This window comes from Diplotaxodon limnothrissa, linkage group LG15 (assembly GCF_057381915.1).
Source record: "Diplotaxodon limnothrissa isolate DT_005_m linkage group LG15, D_limnothrissa_male_GT1.1, whole genome shotgun sequence".
NCBI classification, from domain to species: Eukaryota; Metazoa; Chordata; class Actinopteri; order Cichliformes; family Cichlidae; genus Diplotaxodon; species Diplotaxodon limnothrissa.
In genome coordinates, this window is record NC_140610.1 from 7505691 (window position 1) to 7532718 (window position 27028).

General features: G+C 39.8%; 2 protein-coding genes across 3 annotated transcripts; both read right to left on the bottom strand.

Annotated features, from left to right (window-relative positions):
• Positions 1 to 1434: 1434 nt before the first annotated feature.
• On the bottom strand, positions 1435 to 6924 carry LOC146616945 (very long chain fatty acid elongase 4-like). Of its 2 annotated transcripts, none has more exons than XM_085372460.1 (6): positions 6858 to 6924; positions 6077 to 6264; positions 4813 to 4893; positions 3505 to 3676; positions 3254 to 3381; positions 1435 to 1731 (listed from the first exon to the last, which is right to left on the bottom strand). In XM_085372460.1, exons 1-6 carry the CDS (start codon positions 6922 to 6924, stop codon positions 1435 to 1437), a joined length of 933 nt encoding a protein of 310 aa, XP_085228586.1. The 2 variants fall into 2 exon arrangements, with proteins under 2 accessions (XP_085228586.1, XP_085228588.1); XM_085372462.1 differs by having other exon boundaries at positions 3505 to 3672; positions 4809 to 4893.
• A 5851-nt stretch (positions 6925 to 12775) lies between these two features.
• On the bottom strand, positions 12776 to 13850 carry LOC146616946 (uncharacterized). Its single transcript, XM_085372893.1, has 2 exons — positions 13578 to 13850; positions 12776 to 13444 (listed from the first exon to the last, which is right to left on the bottom strand). Exons 1-2 carry the CDS (start codon positions 13848 to 13850, stop codon positions 12776 to 12778), a joined length of 942 nt encoding a protein of 313 aa, XP_085229019.1.
• Positions 13851 to 27028: the final 13178 nt, after the last annotated feature.

Consider the following 27028-nt stretch of genomic DNA (forward strand, 5'->3'; position numbering starts at 1 on the left):
ACCTATGGAGTGACGTGGAAATAAGCTCTTTTGGAGCTAAAGCCAATTTGCCCCCAAAGATTAGGGCAGATCTGTCTGAGCAGGCCAAACACACATCCTACCTCTGCCTATCTCTCTCTCTCTGTCACACACACTCACCTATAAGAGCTCTTTCCATGATGGACATAAGATGGAAATAGGAGAGATGAAGTAAGTAGGACAAAGGGAGAAAGTTGGAGGATGGGAAGACTAGCTTCTGGTAGTTTAGCAGATGATTTGCAGCTGAATGCACAGACGCTAATGCCAAAACTAGCACAAAGACACACAAACGCAACCTATGGGGTGCTGACATTGTCTTTATTTCAGTTATATGTGCAGCCAGGGAAAGCTGTGTCACTTCTGTTTTAATAAGACAATCCTTTTCCTTAAAAAAAAAAAAGACGAAGCTCTTCTCAAGACGACTTTCCCCGTCCGTTCTACGTGGCAGTGAGACAATACTGAGCTGTACATCAATCTCTTATTCTTGCACCTCAGCTACATTGCACAGCAAAAAGAAAGAACGACCCACAGAAATGTGTATTATAACAAAGATAATCATAAATTAGCGTGACTCTATAAAAAAAAACCTACAATTTCACCGCCCCCCTCAAAAGTATTTAAAACCAGGTTTTTAATCCACAAAGCACATAAAGAAAATAGTGTCTCACTCTGTAAGTGCAGCACAGGTAAATAAAATCAGAGAAGACAGTGAAATTTGAAGTCTGGTAGATGGTGCAGCTGACTGCAAAGAGTTGATGGCAGATAATGTAGAGACATGTTTTTTTGTTTCTTTGCTAGCCATGTTAAGGTAAACTAAGTATTTGTAAACAATGATTACCCCCCAAACCAAAAAAGAAAAAAAAAGAAAGATCAGAGTTTTGAATGTTTTTTCCCCTTGTTAACAGTTTAAATGAATTGATACTCATTGAAAGCACTAGAAAATAAATTAATTTAGCTTATTAAACACTATTAAGCTTTTAAACAGTACTGGAATCCAGAGTACAAAAGTTGGAGGTGGATTCTGGTTGAAAGTAAGTGGATGCTGAGCAGGATGCGGTTCCTTTAATATTTTGGTCCTACTATGGTCCAAAACAGAGCTGGACAGAGGAACGGGGGGGTGGGCCTACACGAACAGCAATTTTCTTTTCTTATCTGGATTTAATTACAAAAGAAAGCTGTCATGGAGACAACCGACACTCTCGTCCCCTCAAAACCAGAACCATTTACAGACACACCCAGTGAACACACACTGCTAACCATTCACTTCATCAAGTTGGTCCCTAATCACATCCATCCACTTTATTTGCAGGGATGATCGTCTGGTTTGAACTCTGTTTATCCCTCCCCTCCCCTCCCTCTTTCTCTGGCCTATAAAATAACTGTCTGCTTTTCGCAAAGCAAGCCCCGTTTCCTGCTTTACTCCCTTTTCGCTCTTCCTTTCTTTTGCCTCTTTCCGTTGTCCTCCTCATCGTCCTCCTCCTCTTCCTCCACTTTGCTATGACCGTTAGCCACCACAGAGGAGCCGTTTGTTATGGGCTTCCCTCCTTTCCGAGAAAAGGCAGGCTTGCGTCGATAAGCGTGGTAGTAGAAGTTGGCGAAGAGGATGATAAAGGTGACGGCGTAGCCAATCAGAGCCCACTGCATCCAGCAGGGGAACGGACAGCCGGTGTAGAGGGAGTGGCCAGCGTGGCCGATGGTTACGTGGAACTGGATCTGGTGAGTATGTAAGAAAAAAAGATTAAAAAGACACAGAAGAAGCAGTCTGAATTTTTGAATATACAACTACCAACTAAAATCAGAGCTATCACTGAAACAGGCAGAAATCAGTAACAAACGAAGATCTGTCAGATTAACTTCTTAACACTAAAGCCTACATATTTGTGTTTCTCATGCATACAGCTGTTTCAGAGGGCTGACTTCACTCCTGTTCCCAAGTTTAATACCAGTGGTTCACCACGGTGGATGAATCAGCATATCTGATTTGGCACAAATTCTACATCGGATGCTTTTCCTGATGCAACCCTCCAATTTATCCAGTCTTGGGACCTGGGACTAGCCTGTGATCCCCTGAGATTGCATCTCTTCGCAGTATCAAACCAGGGATCCACCTTGTGCTAGACTAATGTGTTAGCTACTACACCATGGAACCTCTAGAATCAATGCTAATAACATTTCCTAAAAGCCTATTATCACTATATTAAAAGTTTATAACAATTAAATAATGTTTCATACTGATATGATACCCAATTGTATTAATCTTTAAAATGTGAAGATCTAAGAGGAAAATATAGTTACAGATTTAAAAGTTGATTTTTTAATATAACATTATATTAAAACCTGCCTGCCTCCTTCAGTGGCAGGCTGTGGCACCCACGATGTGGGACGGAGAGATTTCGCAGGTCTTTCCTCCCTACTGCTGTCAGACTCCACAACAAAGACTTCAACTGATCAAACACACACATCCACACATGTGCAATAGCAATAACACTAAGTGCAATACTCTTTTCTGGCATCGTTGTATTATAATCAATTGTATCTAGCATTTGTATTCTATTTTATTCGATTGTATATAGTATTTTATTATTGTGTACAGTATCTCATAGATATATTATTCCAGTGTTTTTTCTCTAATTTTTCTATGCAACTTTGCACTGTCCACTGCTGTAACAAAACAAATTTCCCACACGTGGGACTAATAAAGGTCATCTTGTCTTATCCTATCTTATTAATATTCCCTATGTGTGGAATAAAGAATACACTGTCAACCAATTTTCAGTCATAAATGTGGCAGACTTCAAAAGACTCATTGCTGATGGAAAGGTCTAATTAAGTCTGTAAGAGTTCAACAAATTCAGATATAGTTAATTAAATACAAGCAAAAAATTAATTAAGCGCTCATTTGTAGCACATTTATAGCAATTCATTATTAGCTTCATAAGCTCTGCGTTTCTGCGTAAACTTTATTATAACTGGATGAAGGTGCAAACTATATCTAGGGGCTTCACATATTAGCAGATCAGTGGATCTTTAGATGATAACCATTGTCACTAATAATCACTCTGAGGCAAGTGAAACCCAAAGTGTGTTTCATTGTCCTCACAATTGGCTCAGGTAATTCGGAGAGGCAAAAAACACCAATCACACCATGTTAGCATAAAAAACTGTTGGCTAAACTTTCGCAATCAATAACGTCAAGTTATTTGATATATGATGCATCCCTAAAGGTGCCACTTACCATCTGGATAATGGTGAGGTATTTCTTCCACCAGAGGTACTTCTGCATCTGAGGTCCCAAGGCAGCCAAGCCATAGTACCCGTACATGAGGACGTGGATGGAAGAGTTGATGGTTGCACCAAAAAATGCTGTGGAAACAGTTACATTTATATCAGAGGTGATGGTGGCTGTGTTATTACTAAACAGCCGTAATGTGCCTATTTTCCAGCTCCAAGTACAAAGACAAGCTCTAGTCTGATTCTTTGACTCACATTGTCCACCGGGAACCCATTTGATTCCAATCCACCAGAGGATGAACATGGTGCAGTGATGGTAGACGTGGAGGAAGCTGACTTGGTTGAACTTCTTCCTCAGTATGAAAAAGACAGTGTCCAGGAACTCCACTCCTTTGGAGATGTAGTACCACCAAAGAGCCGAGGCTATCTAAAGATATAAAATGAGGCAAGGTGAATTATCACAGCACACCGAGGTGAATCCGTCACATAAGTCAATAAACCTTTTGAGACAATGCATGGGACATTACATTTGACTTCTCTGACTTTTTTGCATCTTATATTTCACTCTTCTCAACACAGACCTGTTACATCCCTTGCATCCTAAACAAGACCTCCGGAGGAGGTTAAGGTCCTATGTAGGTCATATTTAACTATTTACAGCCTGTTTCTGATTCCTTTTCTGAAGGTTTCTTCAGTGAAACATTGCTGGTAACAAATGTTCTGCAAATAATGATTACATGGAGTTAAGATCACTGTAAACAAAGCCAATGGCAACTGTAGACAACATCAGAATCCCACATAAAATAACATTATTGTAAACTATGTAAATTATATATTTACATAGTTATTGGTACAATATATATTAATATTTCTTTAGTGGTGATCTCTAGCGTGGTATTCTTCCTAGTACACAAATAATGAAGCAGATTCTTTGCCTGAGTTTCCTTTGTACTAATAGAAAATCTTTAGATGACAGAAAAATGTAGCAACTGAGGATCTTTGGAGAGATCAGCAAATCAAATATTTTTAGTAACTCCTTTATACTAACACAGCATGTCAAAATCTCTCTCTCTGTTATCCTATTCAACTCTGTCGCAGTACAAATTACTCCCCTTGTGACACACAGCACACAAGGTTGCTCTCTAAGCCATCTTGCTCTGGCATCTCTTATCCTTAAGGCCATCATGAAAGCGTGAAGCCTAAAGGTGGAGATGGGGCGGAGCTTAAGGGTGGTGAGACTGACTGGTCCCGCCCCTCTGAGTGTTGAGCCAAACCCTCTTTGTGCTGAAATCATTAGAAATATACAGTATCTCTCAGCCCTCGCTCTCCTTCATGCTTATAGTGATATATGTACAGTCAAGAAATGTGGCTCTTCTTTCCTGTGTCAATACTGCAGCCCCACTGCTTTACAAAAGATTAGTAAAAGTAGTAAAAAAATTGTCATACTAAAAAGTGTCATATTAATGTTATTTTACCCTAACTATGTCCAGTGCAGAGGTAAACTGTGTGCGAAGGATGTTCACAGATTGCTTTTTAGATGTCTGTGCGTGCGAGGGAACCTACCCTGACTTCATTGACATCATTCGAGTAGTTTACAGGCTGACAGAGGTAGCTGTACCCGGCTGCTCTGGAGGCTAGTAGGAGCTGATGAGAGGACACAAAGTCGGAACAAGGATGAGAGCAGAACAACAGATCCTGCCTGTGATCTGGAGAGACCGACAACTACTGCAAGTCACTCCTGTTCAATTACCCTTTTTCACGTAAGCACTGCTAAAACATTAACAGCACACAGAGAGCAGGACTGAACATGAGATTCTGTGCAGATAGGACCTTCAGTTTATCCAAAAATACATGAAGAATGTAAGCAGACACAAATTTGACTCAAAAAGATCAAATTAGTGAAAGAGCCTATGTGCTCCTATAATTCACGTGAATCTCCCCACTTTCTTTTCTTGTAGAATTGAACATGTTTTGCAGATGCATTGCCATGTATGCAATACAAGACTTTGGTAATGTAAATCACTAAATATGATGCCTACTCATTTAAAGTCACATAGACAGTTAAAAAATATGTATATCCAAAAATCGAATTTCTCCTACGTCTTATGCTTCTAGTTGACTGGATATATGACGCACCAAATTAAAAATGTCTTTATTTATTCAATACAAAGGTTTCCACACTAATCTTACTGGCTGCCCTCCAGGTTCTTCTAGTAGGGAGTAAAGGCAGTTCCATCCACGTAATGGAGTTACCAGAGAAAATGGGTGATCAAGGAAGCTACATTAAACCCCCTCAGGTAAGAGTTTTGAAAACTCTGAGCGGACTGAAATGCTGTTATTTGGTGCATTCAGTGACAGATGTTCATGCTGTGGGCTTCACTGCAAACATGTTATATGAGCATTATTGCTAACATCAAAAAAGGTAGCCACAAAATACTGCAGCCGCTTCTGACTTGTGCAAATAATGGTTATTTGACAGTAAGATTAAGTTGAAATATTTTCTCTTTATTAGGGAAAGAAATAAAATGTTCATTTGATTAGATCCACAATCTTTAAAGCTGGAAACTGAATTCACAGACCTGCAGAATCTGTGTCATACATCCATTTCCTTTAATAAGCTCTAAGGTATATTTCATGTATATACAAAATATATAGTGCTTTGTAAAGTATTTTTTTATGTTTGTTTGTAAGTTTGATGGACAAAAAATGTATTTTCAATTTAGATTCTGCCCAGAATCTGCCAAGCACCATATCGTGGCTCTTTTAAGCATCTAGTACCTCCACTTTAAGCTATGATCGGTCCTTCAAAGGCTACAATGGCACTCACCTCTTTGGCGATGTAGAAGTTGAGGACCACCATGCTGAAGTTGTAGACTATGAGGGTCTTCCTGAGTGTGTAGGGCTGGCGATCTTGCATGTATTTAGGTCCTGCCCACAGGAAGATCAAGTACAGGCAGCTGATAGCCAGAGTAGGGAAGGGAGAGGACATCATGGGCCAGTGCTGAACCCTCTTGTCTGATGGTAAAGGGGTTACAGTTAATTTTAAGGGTGGGGAAGAAAAACACAAGTTACAGCTGTAAATATCAGGATAGATTCAACTGAAGCATTAATAAACATATGTTGTAAAGTTGATCCACAAACCCTCATAATCTTTATTAATTTTATTATTTATTTTTTACTAAGAACACAAGCTACAGAAGTTATAGTTTGGCATTCATTTATTAGCTCTATAAAAACAGTACAGAGGATGTAAGTTGAAGGTGAAAATACTCTTCCCGGCTCAAAAATAAGCTGACAAGTTTAGTTTTGCAGTTCCTCTTTCACTTGATACACGCACGTAGCTGTAAACACACTTGCAAAGCATCAAGTATGTTTACTTTTGCAGTTTTCTGTTCACTCCATATACCATCAGCAAGCACATCTACACATACACACGACTGCATGATGATGAAAACAAGAGACATCGATCACTTTTGGTGAAGTTATAATAATCCATTATTATGATTATGCAGCCACTGTTGAACAAACCATGTTGCCACCCCACAGATGTGCGTATGTAGTGAAAGCTCCTATTGCGTGTTGTTTCCAAGCAAGAGATCCTAGCTTACCTGCTATAGTAAGGCTCCATTTGTAAAACTCTACAGTGTCATTCACAAGATGCGTTACAACCTCCATGGCTCTGCCTTTGGTCTAGATTACACTGTGGTGGAGAGAGAGAGAGAAGAGCAGAATATCAAAATCAGCTAGAGTTACACTGTATTGGTAAACGATGTCTGGACTAAAGTCAAACATTTCAACAGCTCAAATAATATGTTAAATGCATGTTATGATAAATGCATGATGAAGTTTTTTCTTTTCACTCTTTTCTCCATTGAAAGTGCACATTAGTCACCTATTCACCACAAACCTCCACAGGAAGTTGATTATTATGATTGCTGGGCACTCCCATCAGTTACAGATAACTACAGGAAAATGGATGGAGGATACTGAGTAATAATGGGCACACAAATAAAAAACGCACACATATGAGACAGTAATAATGCAGAGGGCGATTTGCACCCCATTGATAAGGCAGCATTACATAACAAACCCTTTTTATCCACTTGAGAGCTGGGAGCAGGTGTCTCTATATTAATCTATAATTAATCCTATGCGTCAGATCAGCTGCCCTTTAAATAATTAATTGCTAAGTGTACAGTAACTACTGCCCACCAGTGAGCGCTCAGTGGAAGGAAAGTGTTGAGTGTTGAGCACAGAGTTGCTCATAGCTTTATCAGGATAACTTTATTTGCAGGATGCATCACATCCAATCCAGGGTCCAGGGTTTAGTTGAGCAGCAGAGGGCCGCGAAGGGAGATCAGATAAGAGAGGGTTAACCGAGTCTGTGCAAGAACAAAAAGACTGGGGCGCATGTGTCAGCAGGTTTCGCCCTGACCGCTCAAGAGGCTTACATTCAATTGATCAACGAGCTTAGATGTAGGCCTAAGAACAAATGCCCAACCATTTGACAGCCTGCCGGATGGTTATCTGCCTATATGTGCTATGACATACGCAAAAAATAAAAATAAAGAAAGAAAGGAAAACAGACAATACAACCTGCACACTGCACAGCAGTGATACTGTCATTTTTGCAATGATGGGGATTTAAAAGAATAAACACATCGCCCTTTTTATTTTAAAAGGGGTCCAACAAGTGATTTACTCCAGTCAGCTTTATTCGGATGGTGGTAACAGGTGGTAGCTGAAAGGCACTGAGGGCTGATACTATAGTTCTTTGTAGCTTGCAAGCCATAGAAATGTGATTCTTCATCCGCCAGCGTTAAATACATTATTTCTGGTGTACAAAAGGCTCGTCCCCTCTCTAAGTAACTCCAAAATTAAAGCTCAAATGTTTAATTTTCATGTATAATAAACTCACAAGAACAAAGTATACTCAAAACCGCATTACAATAACACTTAAAACTCATGCAATAGTTTTTAAAGATGCATTTACTTACGTCCTCGATATTTAAAAGCGTATAATGACATCCGGTGGCAATATGATGCCCAACTCCTGTCAGTAACTGTTTCGCTCCCCCTCTTCTTCTTCTGCCCTTACAGCTTATCAGTTCATTCGCTGCTCCTGTTCAAATTCGACATCAAGCAGCAAATTTGGCAAGAAACTAACAAAAGAAAAGGCAAGTGGAAACCTATGACTAAGGTTTGCCCGTTAAGCAGTCGGTCCGTGCCGGCCGCTCAGCCGCATCTTCTTCTCCCAATCTCCTGGAAGCAGGGAAGCCAGAGCGCATTGCGCATGCGGGAATCGACTCTACCGTCTCACGCGCATCAGGCGATGGCAGCTCACCTCGTGGCCGTGCTCGCGTTGTCGCACTTGTGATAAACCTCGGCATTTACTAACCGTACATATAAACAGTTAGATAATTAAGAAGCAAACTAGCTTCGTTGCTATTCATATATCTTAATAAAAATAGATAAATGATAATAACTTTCTATTCACAGCCTAAAACAACTATATACATCCTAGAGGTTTGGCTCTGCAGGTTGCCTTACTCGTAAAAACGTCCCTGTCGGATTTCTCCACTAGATGGTGCTGTTAGGCTATCTTTAAGTTTTCAATTCACCGTCACCGGCTCAAGACTCCTTTAGGAGGGTTTCCTCAGAAGGAAAGCTGGTTTATGTATTTTGGTGGAGCGAAATTTCCCATTTCCTTTATCAAAAATGTATTGCCAAGTCACAACATTAGTCATCGAATTATTATGGCTATATGTCACTATCTGCGTTTGTTAGGTTAGTTGTCACAGCATAACCTACAAGTGAAAATTAGTTTTGACTAGTGTGTCAGGCTGTGCTGTTTTGGAGAATCCAGTACATTTGAAAAGGCTCTATTGCTGTGCCAGAGCCATTTATAGGCTTTTCTGTGAGGAAGGGTGACAGATCCAGCTGGACTGCACTAACCTGGCCCAACCACCAAAAGGCTGTAGGCATCCAGAACAGTGAAGGATGTGAACGTATCCTGTGTCTGTTTGTGTTTAAACCAAGCTACAAGGAACAGGTGTAATGGCTCAGATTAATGCCTTTCTCTCCAAATACAACTTGTAAACTGACGTCCTCTGTCCATTTGTTTTGATATTGCTGCAGTACAGTTAAGTCCTGTATGATACCCTGTAAATAAAAACTGCATATACATTCACAGGTCTGTGAAGGTAATCATGTCTACATCTGCAAGATGCTGTGTCACTAATAGACACCTTAATATTTAAATAGTTTTGACTGCTGTCTGAATTTGGCATTGATCGATTGAACTATATACAAAATAAACTGAACAGTAGATTATGTCTAAACAATGCATGAAACAGTGTGCTTCCTCTGGTGCAATTTATTCAAATTTGCCTTGATGGTTTTTTTTACATGGCTCCAGTTGCACTGTAATTATGGTGCTTGCAGTTATTTGCTTCGTTAACAGGAGATCTATCATTTCTAAAATTGACATTCTTTGCAGGCCTGCCTTCCCCCACGCTCCCTCGGATGAGATGAATAACTGTTTTTGTGTGCTTTCTAATAGTTTCAGTGTGTGTTTGTGATTGCAAAAAGGACAAAGTTGTCCCCCCACCTTTTTTTTTTTGCATACTTATTCTTTGAGTGTTGCAAGAAAGAAATATAGGAAGTTGCTCATATTCTTCCTTCCTTTAGACATTTTAGCATTTGCAATCGATAGTGCATCTGCAGCCAAACTGCTGTTTTTTTCTTCTTTTTCATCTTTTAGGTTGTGCAACATGCTGGACGCTAATTGTATGTGTTACAATGTAGCTCGTATGAAGTGTTTCACACGATATTAAAACGCAAGATTCAGGAAGCAGTTTTTGAAATTCACAGGTCAGGATGTTTACCGTGGGTTTAACCTCAGTTGTGAAAACGCACACAGATACCATCCTGCACACACATTTGCATTCCAGTTTGGTTGACACTGACATTTTCTGTGCACATGCACAACGTGAAGGAGGCAATTGGGCTCGACCGTAATCAGAAATGACTACCAGTGTGGAGGCACATCAGGGCAACTTGGAAGTTAGGCTTTTAATAATGCAAGCTAATGCATTTAATATTATCATTTGACATTCCCAAATGTCCTGCTAAGTCTAACTAAACTGTGGTTGCTTTGCTTTGTGGGGTTTAAAAATGTACATTTTATACTCCATAAACGTTTAAGTAAATTTATCCCATAATTACAATCTAATGTTATAATCATACAGAGGAGCATATCCTGTTGCAGACTTCCTATTCAGAAAGTGAAGTGAAGTGCTCTGAGGTTCTGAGTGTGTGACGTAGTAGGGGTTAAAGAGAATATATGCTGACTAGACTTCCTGTTTTCACTCTTCCTATTTTCTATAGTGTCATCTCACTTCACGCATGGCCAGCTGTATATCATATTGTGCTTTCGCAGCTTGTAAAGTTACCATCTGTTGATCTCACACGCTTTTATCGGACTTTATGGGCTTCATATTTCATGTAACATCTGGCAGTGCCATTTTCAAAAGGGTAAATATTCCACCGTTTCCAAACTGAGCAAATGCCAGAGCACAGCCATCTCTCTCAGAGATATATTAGTCTATGATTTATGCTGGAACACACTGTGCACAAACCACCGAACTCTCTGGAAGGGAAATTTCCTTCTGTAGGGCACAGTCACAGCCAGCAACCTGGGATAAACTATTTTCCACATACCTCTGGAGCGGCTTTTAAAAAAAGTCTTTTGGGAATACCGCTTTTCCAAAGCGTTCTCTAAATAAAGGGGGAGTTTCACATCCTTGAGGATCTTGTAACTGGGATAGGTTGATGTCAAACCTGCCAGCATGAAGTAGCTGTTTGCGTTTATTTGCTGGGAAAAAAGTAAAAACTGGAAGACCCTAACTGTAAGCACATTGTCATCCTCACGTTGACAGAGTTAATTATGATAATGTGTGAGACGAGGAGGGCAGATAGGAATAAGACTGTAACTCAGTCAAGATGTATTTTTGAGTCTCTTTTTCAGCACGTGCGGCCAGGAAATTACAGGCCTAGGGAGATTTAGCTCATAGATGAATGTGCATATTACTTTTCTCAGTGGTTTCTGTGTGTGTTCTTTCTGTAGGTGTGCGGTCACTGCATTCTTAAGCAGGATTAAATCACCACATTTCATATAGGCCAGTGCTTTTGTTTCAGGTTAAACACGTGCAGCAACTTTTCACATGGCGCAAAGTGCAACAGTTTCCCATAAACAACGCAGGTTCGTGCTCCTTTAATTAGCTCTCCTACCCTAGCTCCAGTTTCTCCAATTACATCTAATTGCATTGAATCGTTTTCTTCCTCTGTTTCTGTATAATCTGGATCGGGATAATCTTCCATCAGAGTCTTTCATATGGTTTTAATTTAGGACGGCATATCCATCAGGCTGAGATTTAAATGGCTTCGTTCAGTAGCTGATCCCTCTCTGTGTGTAGTGGCTCACTAGATGTGGCATTAGGTCACAGCTTGTGCCACTTTGGGGATAACAGGGCTTTTTTTACTGCTTCTCATAAAAACAGGAATTGAGCTGCACACTTATATATGTTCTCTACAGCTGCGTGCACACACACACACACACACGTCCTCATTTGGCCTTTAAGGGAACCCACATGCAGAAACATATCGATGACGATGATAGAACAACATTTCTCCTGTTTTTCTTTTTCTTTCTTTCTCAGTTTCCCTTCTCTGAAACCCAAGCCATTTTCATTCATCATCATCTTTCAAAGACAGAGTTTCTCTTCTGTTTTTCATTTGGCCTTTAAGGGAACCCACATGCAGAAACATATCGATGACGATGATAGAACAACATTTCTCCTGTTTTTCTTGCTTTCTTTCTCAGTTTCCCTTCTCTGAAACCCAAGCCATTTTCATTCATCATCTTTCAAAGACAGAGTTTCTCTTCTGTTTTTCTTCATGTTGACTTGCGCAGCACTTGGCCATCCACACAAAGTTATTCTTAGAGGCTAAGGACGCAGTTACAGTTTTTCTCAAATGCTAAAACACATGTCACAAACGTTACCACCAGGTCCCCCAATGTCCAAACACAACACCCTTCTCTAAAGCTACATAAACACAACCATACCTTCCCACTGCAAAACTCAAACTCCCACACCAAGAGAGCAGCTCGAAGCTGTCAAAACTGTAAACACTATACACAGCATTACACACTACAGCAAAACAATTGAAAACACAATGCTCAATTTGTGAGAAGGTTCTTTGGTTCATAACTGCCAATGCATATTTTTATAGACTGTACAGTAACGGATCATCATAGAACCCTGCAGAGGATTAGGCATTTAGATTTGTGAGTTTCACATGAAGACTATAAATCTATAAAAACATCCTGCATGTACGTACACTACTGTAACACAACTCAATGCAAAAACAGAATCTATCGCACACAACAGTACTCTCGGAAACATGATCAGGGTGTGAAGTCTTTTTTATTGTCTACACGGTCATTTTACAGTATAACACACAGTCACTGTGCGGCATCATGTCGCCGAGCTGCATTGGGCCACATCACCTCATCCACATCACAGGCTATATTGTCCCTTGCTAGGCACCGCGGGAAAAATGCCCTGGAATGGCGAATCCATCCCCGGAAGGCCTCCACTGGGATGTCAGCACAGGCCAGCTCCATTGCCCGTACGAGGTTCTCTCTTGTGTATGGCTGTCTGTCATACACCTTCCATCTCCATGATGAGAAGAACTCCTCTATAGGGTTCAGGAAAGGGGAGTAGGGAGGCAGACAGACGTTTAAAAAGTGGTCACTGTTGGTGGTGAACCACTCTCTGATTTGGTGTGTTTTGTGGAAGCGGACGTTGTCCCAAATGATCACATACATGTGATGTGCTAGCCTAGGATGGTGTTGTTGACGGTCCAGGAGGATGTCTTTTAGCTCCTCTAGGAAGGTGAGGAGACGTTGGGTGTTGTAAGACCCAAGGACAGCATGCCGGTGGACAAGCCCCTCCGTACCCATAGCTGCACAAAGAGTAATATTACCCCCCCGTTGGCCAGGAACCTCAGTGATGGCTCTTTGGCCAATGATGTTACGGCCTCTTCGCCTTCGTTTCTGGAGGTTGAAGCCAGCCTCATCCAGGAAGAGGTACTCATGGGGTCTGGCCATCGCGTCCAACTGCATTATCCTCTGTGAACATGGAAAAGCGTACAGGTGTTCAGAACGGTCAATCAGGTAGCACAGTATTGTCCAGAAGTAATGTAGGCCACTAAGCAACACAGTATGTCCACTAACTGTACTGTGGACATGGATGTATACGTACTTGCACATACTCGTAACGTTGTCCTATGTGTCGCGCAGAGTTGCGCTCAAAGGGAACCCTGTAGACCTGTTTCATCCTCATCTGTTGGCGCCGGAGAACTCGGTCTATTGTGGACACGCTGACAGCATCAATGTTCTCAAAGTTTACATTATCTGCAATGACTTTGTCTCTGATCTCTCGGAGTCTAATGCAGTTGTTCTCACGGACCATATCTGCAATGAGGGTTTCTTGTGCCGCTGTGAATATGGCAACCCTCCCACCTCTATGTGGCATTCTTTCAGCTCTAAAGAAAGAAACATGTGTTGTCAATTGACTGATTTATATGTAAAACTACATGTAAAGTAACAGACCACTTTCACAGGCCTGTAAAACTGTAGTGTGACAAAGAAAGCAATAGCGTACTGTACCTGTTGTGTTGTCTAAATGCCTTGATAATGGTGGCCACGGTGGACCTACTCAGGTTTGGATGTACTCTTCGTCCCGCTTCAGCCATTGTCATGCCATGGACAATGACATGATCAATTACTGTTGCTCGCATATCATCTGTTATGATGGTGCGAGGTTGTCTTCTTCTCCCACCTGGACCTTCTCCTCTCTCTTGTTGGCCTCCTTCTCTTCCTCCTCTACTCCGAACTCCTCTTCTTCTTAGGCCTTCACCTCTTCCTCCTCTGATCTCAACCCCTCTTCCTCTTTGGCCTGCAGCTCTTCTCCTTCCGCACGCTCGAATGCCTTCATCCATTGTGATTGTTTGGCATCTTCACCAAACTATGCTTTCATAGGTGGGGTCACATCATTAGCAACAGGTGTCTTCAATTTTGAGTCGTTGTGTGTAGTGACTGACGCCAGGTGTGTTCCCTGTTTTCACAGATTGGTGACTGTGGCAAGCATTTTGCATCACATGGGCTTTCATTTGAGAATATGAGCAGAGTTGTTTTGCAACATGTGTTTTAGCAAGGAAAAATGTGTTTAGATTTATGAGTACAGAGGGTTGTGTTTTGTGAATTGTGTCTTCATGTGACATGTGTTTATGGTACTGGAATATGGTGGCTACATTTAGTAAATGTGTTTAGACTACTGGTCATTTGGGTTACAGGATTGGCTTTTGTGTTTTAACATTTGAGAAAAACTGTAACATTGTAAAGAGACACAAGCAGGACTCAATAATTAAAAAGAGAAAATGTTTTTATTATTAGAGTGACAAGTGGGGTCATTTAGAATTTATAATAACCTCTATTAAATTACTTTCATTAAGGAAAGTTAAATGTTATTTATACTTACACTATAGAATGTGGTTAGAATGTGTAAGATGTGGTTTTTCTGAGTTATTTAGAATTAAAAAAAAGAAAAGAAAAACTTATATATTACACGTCTCATTTAGAGAGGACCAACCCCATATAATTTAAAATGCCAAGTATTGTAATTATCTCCAGCACTGATTCTAAGACCAGACCAGTTTAAGTATAGAGGTAGAACTGACTGCTTCAGCAATCCTCTTACGGGATAAGACCCAGAGAGTTAATGAAATCACATTCGGTTCTTACTTTTGTGGAGCAGAACGTAAAGTTCACGTTAAAAACATAAAGTTTAAATGTTGCATTAAAAGTGACTTGTTAAAAATGTGTCTCAGTAATTGCAAAACCCTGAGAAACTTCCACACGCTCGGAGACAGGAGACATGCAGAAAATGCTCGGTTCTTATTGAAAGACAGATATCAGTGGGCTGTTGCTGCTATCACATCTAGGAAACTGGCAGCCAGATAAATTAAACAGATTCCCTGCAAGCAATGTGAGCAGCTTGTAAGATCATTGCTCCTGATAGCATTGTGAAAACACACTATATGGTCTGCTATAATATTTTCGTTACCTATACTACAGCCTGTCAGTCACTGCTGAGTGAGAAACCACAGACATAATACAGGAGTTGTCTCAAGGTGCTCTGTGGGAGGGGGCCGGGCTGGTTGGCTTGCTCCCTTCATTTTTGCCTTTGATGAAAACTTGGCTCTGCACTGCAACTTCTTATAATAATGAACACCTGTGCAGTGATCTTAAAAGAAACCTTCTATTTCATTTACTTAATGAAATCTAGACCTGTTCTTTTGATTAAAGAACTGCTGGAAGTTTCAATAGTATACAGCAAGAAACCCCACTTATTGCTTCAGCCATACCCCACTGCCTTATTGAAGTCTTTACATTATACTGACAGCGCGATTACATCCTGTGAAAGCTACTACACTTACTTTGTATGCATATATACAGTCACATTTCATGAATGTGTGTTCACAAAGTGAACAGTATTCTTCTCTACAGCTGTAACACATGACAATATTTTGAGGAAAAATATTTTCTCTGTAGACTAAAGCTAGCTGGAAGCACTTACACGTGGTTCACTGACTTGGCCTTACTACAGGAAATCTGATTCCCAGGATTTTGCCTCATTGCCACCAAGTCTACCGATATTTTGACTGGGCAGAGCGAAATGTGTCATAGTGCATGGTGGCTGGTGTGATGTAAATCCATAAAAACAAGTATTGCCACTCAAAACAGGAGTTATTGGATCAGTTTTAAGAAGCAAAGCCAGCAGAGAGAGGGCCTGCAACTGTGGGGTGGAAAGCAAGAGTCAACACGAGGCACTTCCAGCACAGTATGGTCACTAATTATATTTACAGCTGGTTCAGGACCAGCTCTGCCAATAAGCCCATAATGGGGATGTGGTTAATGGGCAGGCAGGCTAACAGGCTTTAAGTTTGTTTGAGATCTGCTGTCTACTCTGAGTTTTCTTTCCAGCAAACCTACCACTAAATCATTGAACAAATAAGAAGTACCATATATGCTATATTCTTCTTCCACAGTTTTAAAGCAACTAATTAATGTGCATATTTAACTATGTTTAGGGGTGAAATGACACAAAAACATGCACTAAAGCTGTGAATCATGCTGTGTTTTTCTTTACAGACTGCATCAAACTAAACTTACCATAAGCTGTACGTGACAGATGAACACCATGATGGCATTGGGTAGTTTAAATCATATTCGGACGAGAGGGTTGCGCTGCCATCAGCTAAATCGAGCCCCGGCTAGCTAGCTCAGTTAGCAGAGTGCATCTACAGTATGATTCACTGTGATATTTAATGGAATGATAGTTTTATCTGTTGAAAAAAACCCTTCAAAACCCAGACTGGCTTAGATAGCTTAAAATATCACACACATAGTACTGAAATATGTGAAAACTTATTATTTTGGTAGACGTGCAAGATCCTTATTCCAAAACAGCAACTTTCTTTAAGCAAATGTTTACTTTTTCTATCAGTCTGGTGCACAATCAGCATCAAATACATAATGTATTTCACAGATGTAAATTACAAACAGTCAAGAGAAAGCTTTTTAATATTGTTATTTATTCTTACAATAATACCCCTTCTTCATGCATGTTAATTCAGTTGCTAAAGTCTAGCTTGTTTCCATGTTAGCTAATGTTAGCTTTGTTTCACAGCTCCAGAGGTTATATAATGTTTAATAGACCACAGAAGGTACAGAAGACTTTATGCAACAGCTTTCACTGATTAACACTCCTTCATAAGTAAGCTGACCTGAAATGGGTTTAGATTACCACTGTCAGAAATTGCAATTTGGAGCTGTGACTTACAAATCTATTAGTATACCTTTAGTACCTCTTCCAGTGTGAATGCATTACATATTTTAGCCCTGCTTATGTTAGTACGTAGTATGGAATTGGGACGCACTAGCTCTAGGTAGGCACTGCAGGTATAGAGGTAGTTAATCCTCTGCCCGACCGAGCTCAAAGTCTCTCAGCGCTGTCACGTTCTCTTAATGTTAATCTGAAGTGGATCCAAGGGGCTGACCCACTGCCTGCAGCTAAGGCTGAGGTCAGTGTCTTACGTCACTAGAAGAGGCTGGAGTGCCCTTTGATAATTACTGCCAATAGCCTGGATTTAACATGCCCATGACCTTTGATAACATTTAGAAACCACAACCACCATCAGACTTTGTACCAACTTGTTCAAGACTGTGTTCAAGTCAACAACTTACTCAGACTCAGTCACTCAGACATGTCTAAGCTAAATAAATACCCTGTATTTCAGCAGAATAAGTCAGATATGTGGGTTTGTTTTTCTTGATGTGCTGCTAAAAGGTAATGGCTCCTATATTTATCAGACCACACTTTTCTTTAGCATGATTAGTGTGGCTTTAAGGAAGATTGTGTGGACTGTTGTAAGGTTGATCCGTGAATTGTGTATCTATCCAAGGAGTTGATTCTTGGTGAATTTTTAATTCCAGGCTACGGTTTTTACTTAAATAACTACTGGATTTCTTCAAAAACTGGTGTACACAATTTACAGATTTATAGATAGTGTATGTTAATAACTTTGTCACATCCGTTTTCTCTTATGAGATCTGTTTATGTTTTTGTAAAATCACTTAGTAGCTACTGGATGGATGCATAGAAATCAAAAACATGAATATTTTCTTCACGTTAGAAAGTAATAACATTTGTAAATCTCTGACTTTTTTAAAAATCTGTTGCTCTCTCTACATGTTTGAATCTGCTCAGTCAATTTTGCACAACTTAAACTGTATTAAATGTTCATTTTTGTTTGTTTGTGTTAAAAAATGACAAAAAGTTTCATCAGCAATTTAGTGAGTCAGTTGCTGAGCTAGATGTTTATGTGTTTACTGTTCTGGCTTGATAAGAGCGCCAGAGTAATGTTAAATCTCTAATTATGTTGAACTCAGATACTTTCCTCTAAAGGGAGAGAGAGAGTTTGGTTTAAAAGAGGAGAAGAACAGAAGAAAGAAATCTCCAAATTTCTCAAGAATTGAACTTTATATTTGAGGAACTATAATTCACTGTATCTAGGGCTATAGTTAGATCCATAACCATGTCTGTGTGTTGGACATAGACCTGTACTTTTGCATTTGTACACTGACACAGTGGATTTTAAATCACACAATTAATTGTTTTTAAATCACACAATTAAGATGTGACTGAAATGCAGACTTTTCAATATATATATATATATATATATATATATATTTATATTAAAAGTACTGAGATGCAAAGTCCTCTGGATATCATCAAATGATGTGTTTCCTCCTTTGAATTGCCACTGGGGCTGTGGGTCTCTCTGCATTTATGACTGACTGACTGTTTTATTTCAAACATGTAAATACTACTAATAAAGTAACAACAAACTATATTGTCAGCAGAAAGTAAACACAGGTAACCCCCCTGTCCATCAAGTTGTGGTATATAACTCTATATAAGGGTGTTAATGCTATTTAAATTCTTAAACAGAATTAACAACTTTAATGTTATGTTGTCATGAAACGGCTGTGTGCGGCAGGCAGGAAAGGACCCAAATGTAGACTCGTGGAGACGGGACTTAGAACTCATAAAACTCATAGCTTTATTAGGTAGAAGGAAAATAACACGAAACTATACTGGCAAATTATAAGAGCAAAACACACGGGGAAACACACAATAAACACACAACCACGAGGGAGATCACAATACAGGACCAAGGGAAACGCGGACATAAATACACAGAAGGATAATGAGGGAAGTCAGAACATGCAGGGAACACAGCTGACATGAATTAACATGACGCCACAGGGGAAGCACAATGAACATGGAAACACGAGACTTTCACAATAAAACAGGAAAGGGTGGAATGTGACACAGGAGTGGGGGAAAGGCAGAGGAGAGGGAAATAAGGCACAAGGACTAACACACCTAAACACATACACACAGAGGGGGACACAAAAGGCAAAGACACAAGTGGAGCCTAAATGTACAAAATAAACTCAGGACTACCCAGTGAACCTAAAAATCATAAACCATAATACAAAATGTCCCCAAAACCCAAAAATACTGGGTCAAAAGGACCCAGAACCTCTAAATCCCTGTACTTTGTGAAAATAATCTCTTTATATTTTGTTTTTTAATTGAGTTAAAACAAAACGACAAAGTTTTATCTTCAGTCTTAACATGCACTGTTGTGTTAAAATCGTGTGATTGACATGATCATTGAAGAACAATCCAATATTTTTTTTTCTCTTGCCTTGAGAAACTCTTGGGTTGGTTTTGTAGTTTGCTTTGGATTATTATCAATTTGCATTGTGAAGTGCTGTGTGATCCGTTTTGCAACATTCGGCTAAATCTGAAGAGAGAAAGTAGCCCTGTACTCATCCTGCTACTTCTGTCAGCAGTCACATAATCAATAAACATTAGTGACTCATGAGCCGTCTCTCTCCTCCTCCATACTTTTTTTCCACATCATTCTGGTACAAGTTCATCTTGATTTCTCCGAAGATTTATTTATTTCTCAATTTCAGAACTGTGCAGCCTATTTTAGATGTTTTCTGGAAAAGTCTAATCTGGCTTTCTTTTTCTTGAGCGTAACCAGCAGTTCGCATCATATTGTAAACCCTCTGTATTTCCATTCATGAAAGCATCTCTTGATTTAGATTTCAACAGTGATACACTTCTGTCCTCCAGAGTGTTCTTGACTTGTTTGTGAAGTTGTTTTTCTTAACCATAGCAATAATTTTCCCATTATGCACTTCAGTTGTCTTCTGTGGTCTTTCAGGTCTGCCAGTCCAGTTGATTTTGAGCTTGAGGAAGTTGGGTAATATGTGCAAAAATGCTTGTAATTCCTAAACAGTTAAAGCATTTTTTTTGTAAAACCCGCTGAAATAAAGCTTAAAGCTTACATTACGATCAACCATTTATTGTTTCATGTAAAATCGACTGTGGTGGTGTAAGCAAAACTTTGAAAAGTGTGTCTTTGTCCAACCAATTATTTACCTAGTATCATGGTGCTGGGTTTTTTGACCTGGAGTTATCAGTTTCAGTTTTTGGTCCTAGTTTCAAGTTTTCTAGTGTTACCTATAGCACTAGTTATCTATAGCATTCATGGTTGGGTTTTTGGTTTACATCCTATTCTTAGATTTCATTTTGCTATCTACCTTTGTCTTTCTACAGTTTATTCTATTTATTCAATGCAACTGAGAAATACTTACCTCTTTAACATTTATGGAGCCTCATTCAGGAGCAGGGATAGCTCAGTAGGTAGAGTAGTGGCCCTATGATTGGAAGGTCTGAGGTTCGAATCCACTGAATGGGTACCCCTGAGCAAGGTACCGTCCCAACACACTGCTTCCCGGGTGCCCAGTGGCTGCCCACTACTGAGGCAGGCCCACCACGGGTCGATCAATCCTTGGCATGTGTATCGCGGTTAGCTGACTGCCTTAGCTGCCCAAATGATGTCAGCCCTTTTTTAGCCATAGCCAGTGACTGGTCCTCTCAGCAGTGTTAGCCAGTTCTCTTATAGCCTGCCGTTGTGCCTGTCCTCTGATCCCAATCTCTCTAAGCAGTTTGGCTGTTGTCTTGGCAACAAAGCCCCTGCACCCCACTTCCACCGGGCGCACCTTGATCTTTCAGCCTCTGTCCTCTGCCTCAGCTGCCAAGGCTCAAATGCCTCTTCAATTGCTTCCTCCCATGGTACCGCCAGCTCAATGACATACGCAAGTTTTTGGGAGTTAGACCAAAGGACAAGGTCTGGTCGCAGAGTAGCTGTTACGATCTCTGTGGGAAAAATTATCCTCTGGTCCAAGTCCACTTGCATCTGCCAATCCCTGGCAACCTTCAGCGGGCCCAGGTCCAGGGTTGAGGATCTCATCCTCGGCTTGTCTCCCTCCTGGACAAATACTAATGAAAACTGACGCTCCTCTTGGTTCGTGGAAAGTTGAGCGTTGATGGATTTTCTTTTGCGCTCAACTTTCTCGGCTAGACACCTGAGAACCTAGTTGTGTCTCCATGTGTATCTGCCCTGAGTAAGGCTAGTCCTACAACCAACCAAGACGTGCTTGAGTGTGGCTGGGTCCTTTACGAACCACATCTGCAGATTTATTGTTATACTGTTCTCTGTGGTAGGTGTTCTCATGTTTTAGTTCATTCCAGTTTTACTTTGGCAGTCTTTGTCTCTTGTGCCTTATTTTCAGTTTTATTTCCTTTTTTTGTTTAATTAGTTCAGCTTTGTTTCGTCACGCTCTGGTATCCACTTCCTTTGTTTACATCATGTGTTTATTTAAGGCCCCAGTTTGTCTCAGTTCCTTGTTGCGTCATACTGGTTGCCTGAGTGGTTTCCCTGGCAGGATTTTTGGATCCATTTTTTGTTTACCCTTTGGATTTTCAGCTTCATCTAAATAAAGATTTGTCTTTTGTTTAGTCACTCAGTCTTTAAGTCTGCATTTTTGCATCCACATTATCCACTCATATGACACCTCTAGCTCTATAAACTACAAAACCAGCCTACACTACAGTGAGACTGATGTGAGAGTCTAATAAAAAAACAAAAATGAGTCGACTGAAGAAAAAATACAAAGGAGCAATGGAGTCAATAAAGAGTTGTCATATACAATTTTGATATAATGGTGTCTGCACAGTCATTAAGTGTATTAGTATATTTCACTATTAAGTCTGACTCAGAAACTATGTTTTAACAGACATTTAAAAAGAAGTGGGCTTTTATACAAAAATGCATCTCCCTTTTAGATCAGCATAAGCTGGCTTCTTTTGTGAGTCACTCTAAAGAAAGTCTTTGTTGTCTGTGGTCATGATGTAATTTAAAAGTTTGAGCAGACATCATTAGAGTTTTTGTCTTTGTCTTTAAAAAAGTGACTTTAATTTGTTTATCCACCAACCACGCTTTGTAGTTTTTGTTTGTCTAGTTATTTTCCAGTTGTCCTAAAGACTATTTAGATGTCCCACAAACACATTTACATTGTAAATTTGATGACTGCCATTATGTTGTTCTTGCAGTTACAGTTTAAGAAGAAAGGAATAAAGTGCAAACACACACAAGGAATGTTTGCATGCTTATTTGTGCATGCCTTTTATTTGTGCGTGCTCATATTTTCAAGCTCATTGCCAGCTGCTTGACTAACCATACACTTTACCTACATACAGTAAATCTGTCTCATAATATTTAATGAGAGACTATGTACCACTAATAGCTCATTTTAATTACACTAGATATGTTGATCCTTTCCTGACCAGCAACCAAAACTTCTGTTATGGTTGAGTGATTGTGGCTGGGAAAGATATGATTAGCATCCTTAGCATCTACATGAGAGAGTTGGCCCTAAAAAGCAACATAAAAGGGCTAGTCACTTAGTGAAAAGCACTTATTGGGTTTATTGTCGTAATTAAAAGAGAAGACATTATTACTGTCTCTGTGTCTTTATTTTAGCCAGTTACAACTAGCACTATAGCTTGGCATAGCACAATAGTTAACAAATAACACTCACTGGTCACTTTGTACAACTGTTCAGCTGCTTTTTAAAGGAAAACATCAACAATCTTTTTAAATTTACCAAGACTAATAAGAGTCCAGGGACTGATGACATATGTGGCCAGGTGCTAAATACATGTGCTGAGCAATTATGCAGCATCTTTTCTTACACCTTTCTCTAATCACTTCAGCAACAGAAGGTTCCAGAGGTGTGGAAAAAGTCAATTTTTGCTCCAGTTGCAAAGACCACAAAACCTACATCACTAAATGATTTAAGGCCTGTTTCTTTAATGTCTCTAGCGATGAAAACCTTTGAAAAGCTCATCAAGAAGGAGATTCTGGAGCAAGTAGAAAAGCTTGATCCACTGCAATTTGCATACAGGCCTTGTAGGGGCGTTGATGATGCTGTGGTGACCAGTGTTGCTCAAGTTACTTAAAAACGGTAATCAGTAACTAATTACTGATTACTTCCCAAAAAAGTAATCCGGTTACTTTACTGATTACTTATTCTTAAAAGTATTTATTTACTTAGTTACTTAGTTACATTTAAAACATGATTTACACCCTGAATAGGTAATAAAGCGATAGATCTTTCCGCCCAAATCTACTTTTTCTGCATAATCCATCATATAAAATGTAATCAAATGAAAATGTCTCTTTTTAAAACTTCTTTTATTAGTTTTAATCTTTTAACTTTATGCATCAAGCTAACATTAACTTATATGCAACATTCTCTGACTGGAAGAAATTTGTTTAACATTTAAACCTATTTTCTGCACATTCAAATTCAAATCAAATTCAAATTTTATTTGTCACACACACACAACCATACACAGTATGACATGGGGGTGAAATGCTTGTAGCTGTACAATGCCCGACCATTAAATGACAGAAGAAAAGTTTTACAATATTTACAATTTACAGTTTACTACAAAATTTACAAATTAACTTAGGAATTTACAGTAAAGAATGTGCAAATAGCAGAAGAGATTGTAAAGATTATAAATTATAGGAATTATAGGATTATAGGAAATGTGTGGTGGTGCGTGTGGTGATGTGTGGGAGAGTCCAGTCTTATAGTGACGTGTGTGGGAGAGTCCAGTCCTACACCTGGTTCAGGGCCCGAATAGCCTGGGGGAAGAAGCTCCTCCTCATTCTCTCTGTTTTGGCCTTAAGGGAGCGGAAGCGCTTCCCAGACCTCAACAGTGAGAAGAGTCCATTGTTGGGATGGGAGAGGTCCATCATAATCTTCCTAGCTTTGGACTTACACCGCTTGGTGTAGATGGACAGCAGGTCAGGGAGCTCTGATTGAATGATGCGTTCGGCTGAGCGCACCACTCTTTGCAGATCTCGTCTGTCCTGCTTGGTGCTGTTCCCAAACCAGGTGCAGATGTTTTCCGTCAGGACGCTCTCGATGGTGCAGGAGTAGAAGTTCTTGAGCACCTTCAGTGGCAGATGGAAGTCTCTAAGTCTTCTGAGGAAGAAGAGAAGCTGACGGGCTTTCTTAACCAGGGAGTTGATGTGGCAGGACCATGACAGGTCCTGAGTGATGTGGACACCCAGGTATCGGAAACTGTCCACTCTCTCCACTGGCGTGCCACTGATGATGAGGGGTTTGTAATTCCTCGCCTGCTTTATATTCCTGCATATAAAATAAAATAGGTTTTTGTGTTTACACTCACTCTTTCAAGAAGGCAACCTCTGTCATGTTATGTTCAGACCATCCTCTCTTTAGGGATTTTCAACTGCTTCCCTCAGGTCATTGGTATAAAGTGCCTGCAGTGAAGACCAAGCGACAGAGTGTCTTTTACACCTGCTGCTATTATCTTGCTTAATAACACATTATTGGACATTACTGATGAAATTTGGGCTGTTCTTGTTAGTTTGTTTTTTTTAGATTTATGTGTGTGTTGTTTCATGTGTGGACATGCTGCAAATCAATAAAGTTACCCAGAGGTGTGGACTCGAGTCACATGACTTGGACTCGAGTCAGACTCGAGTCATTAATTTTATGACTTTAGACTTGACTTGAAAAAATGTTGTAAGACTTGTGACTTGACTTGGACTTTTACACCAATGACCTGGGACTTGAATTGGACTTGAACCGGTTTACTTGAAAAGACTTGATATTTTACCCCAAATATAAAATTTAACATGCATATTATATAGAGATTGAAAATGTGACGTCATTCACGGGTAGAACCGCAAAGGATTCTGGGAGCTCGTGGCAAGCGGTACTAGCGCACGCAGGCTTTCAATTAAAATCAGTTACACAGCGATAAAAAGAAACACAAAAATGTCAAGAAGCCGTTGTATTATTAACTGCAATAGCCGGTCGCATGACAGCCACGGGAAGCCGACGGGTAAAGAGATCGGTTGTTATCGGATTACGTCGTTGAAGAGAAATTGTTCGAGCCATGTTTCCGAAGTAACAAAGACGCGACGGATGGCCTGGATTGCAGCCATTCAAAGATCAAATATAACGTCCTAGAACACTCCAGCTCACAGGTTAGTCTGCTCCAAGCATTTACACGAAGGTCAGTCTGCTGTTGTAGTTAATGCGTCATTTTTCTTAACATAATTGGTGATATAGGTTACAAGCAAGTCTGGCGCTGAACAGAAATTGTCGCTTCTTTGTTTATTGTGGATAAATAGTGAATTGTCCTGACACAATATTGCGTTTCGCTTCTGTTATTATGGTACATTGACAAAAACATATACTTTTAGTCACAGGATAAAACAGTTGTTTTGTATCACTAATTGTCCAGTGTGATTACAACATACAATATTATTGTCACTGCTACATTTCTGTGATGCTACCAGAAATTATTTCCACTGCTAATTAATTACCGTTGAGCTCAAAGGTCCTATTAATAAACGGTTAACAAATCTGTATTTATGACGACGATTTGTGAGACTGGTAAACTTATGATACGTACGATGGTCTTTACTTTCTACACTGTGCATTTCAAGGTCCTGCACCCATCCGTCGGTAAACTGTACCTGGGCTTGTTGCAGTGACCTGAAGTTACTAAACTTCATGAGTGTATGCACTCACTCCAAGAAACGTATAATTATAAATATGCATATAAATATGCTACGATGAGATAGCTGACTTCATCTAACTAGCAAATGCTTTCCAGGCTACGTTGGTGATGCAGTTTTTTTTTTTAAATGATATTTAAAAAAAATAATCATTTATTTATGTATGATATTTTTGTCATGCGATTTTAAAGCCGGTCCTACAACCGCATCCAAGAATAACATGCAGCTTATCTCAGAACTGTCGGTGAAAATTATTCTTGGAGCTAGGTTTAATTGAGCTGCATTTTATAGAGGTGCAATTTCACAATTTGTGTATATTTTCTAAGTTCACTATTTTGTCATGTGTTGAGAAAAACACAGATTTAAAAATTACATGGTCTAATATTTACATTTAGCATAACTGCAACATAATTTTTTTTGTTTTTTTTTAAAAGACTCGAAAGGACTTGAAATTCAAAATTTCAGACTTGTGACTTTACTTGGACGTTTACACCAGTGACTTGAGACTCGACTCTGACTTGCCTGACATTACTTGAGACTTGACTTGAGACTTGAGGATAAAGACTTGAGACTTACTTGAGACTTGCAAAACAATGACTTGGTCCCACCTCTGAAGTTACCATTGACCACTGACCACCACTGACCATTGACCATCTCTTAGTTACACTGCAACATGTCAAGGCTGGTACGGTTTCCCATGGTGCACTGAGTGTTTCACCTTCAGTAACCTTTTATTTACATGTTTATTGTAAACATGTTTACATGTATTTATATACCTCTCTACATTTAATAATTATTTACTATTAATCTCTGGGTCTCTTCCACAGCGTGTCTTTATTCTCTCTTCCTCCCCTCACCACCCAAACAGTCATGGCTGTGCTGGAGGATCCTTCTTGTTATAAGGGAGTTTTTCCTTCCCACTGTCGCCCAAGCGCTTGCACAAACTCAGATAATCTCAAACTGTTTTCTTAAACATTACAGTGAGTTCACCGTCCTCAAATTGCCTTCACAGTCATCAGCTCTCAGTCCAGTGGAGCACCTTTGGGATGTGGTGGAACAGGAAATTCATATCATGGATGTGCGGCTGACAAAT

Bases quoted from the DNA above. Each gene is read 5' to 3' on its own strand.
- LOC146616946 (XM_085372893.1), bottom strand. From the start codon at position 13,850: ATGCCACATAGAGGTGGGAGGGTTGCCATATTCACAGCGGCACAAGAA. The intron at 13,445-13,577 runs GTACGTATACAT...CCATGTTCACAG, and splicing joins AACGTTACGAGTATGTGCAA to AGGATAATGCAGTTGGACGC.
- LOC146616945 (XM_085372460.1), bottom strand. From the start codon at position 6,924: ATGGAGGTTGTAACGCATCTTGTGAATGACACTGTAGAGTTTTACAAA. The intron at 4,894-6,076 runs GTGAGTGCCATT...TCCTCTCATCAG, and splicing joins ACTTCTACATCGCCAAAGAG to CTCCTACTAGCCTCCAGAGC. The intron at 1,732-3,253 runs GTAAGTGGCACC...CATACTCACCAG, and splicing joins ACCTCACCATTATCCAGATG to ATCCAGTTCCACGTAACCAT.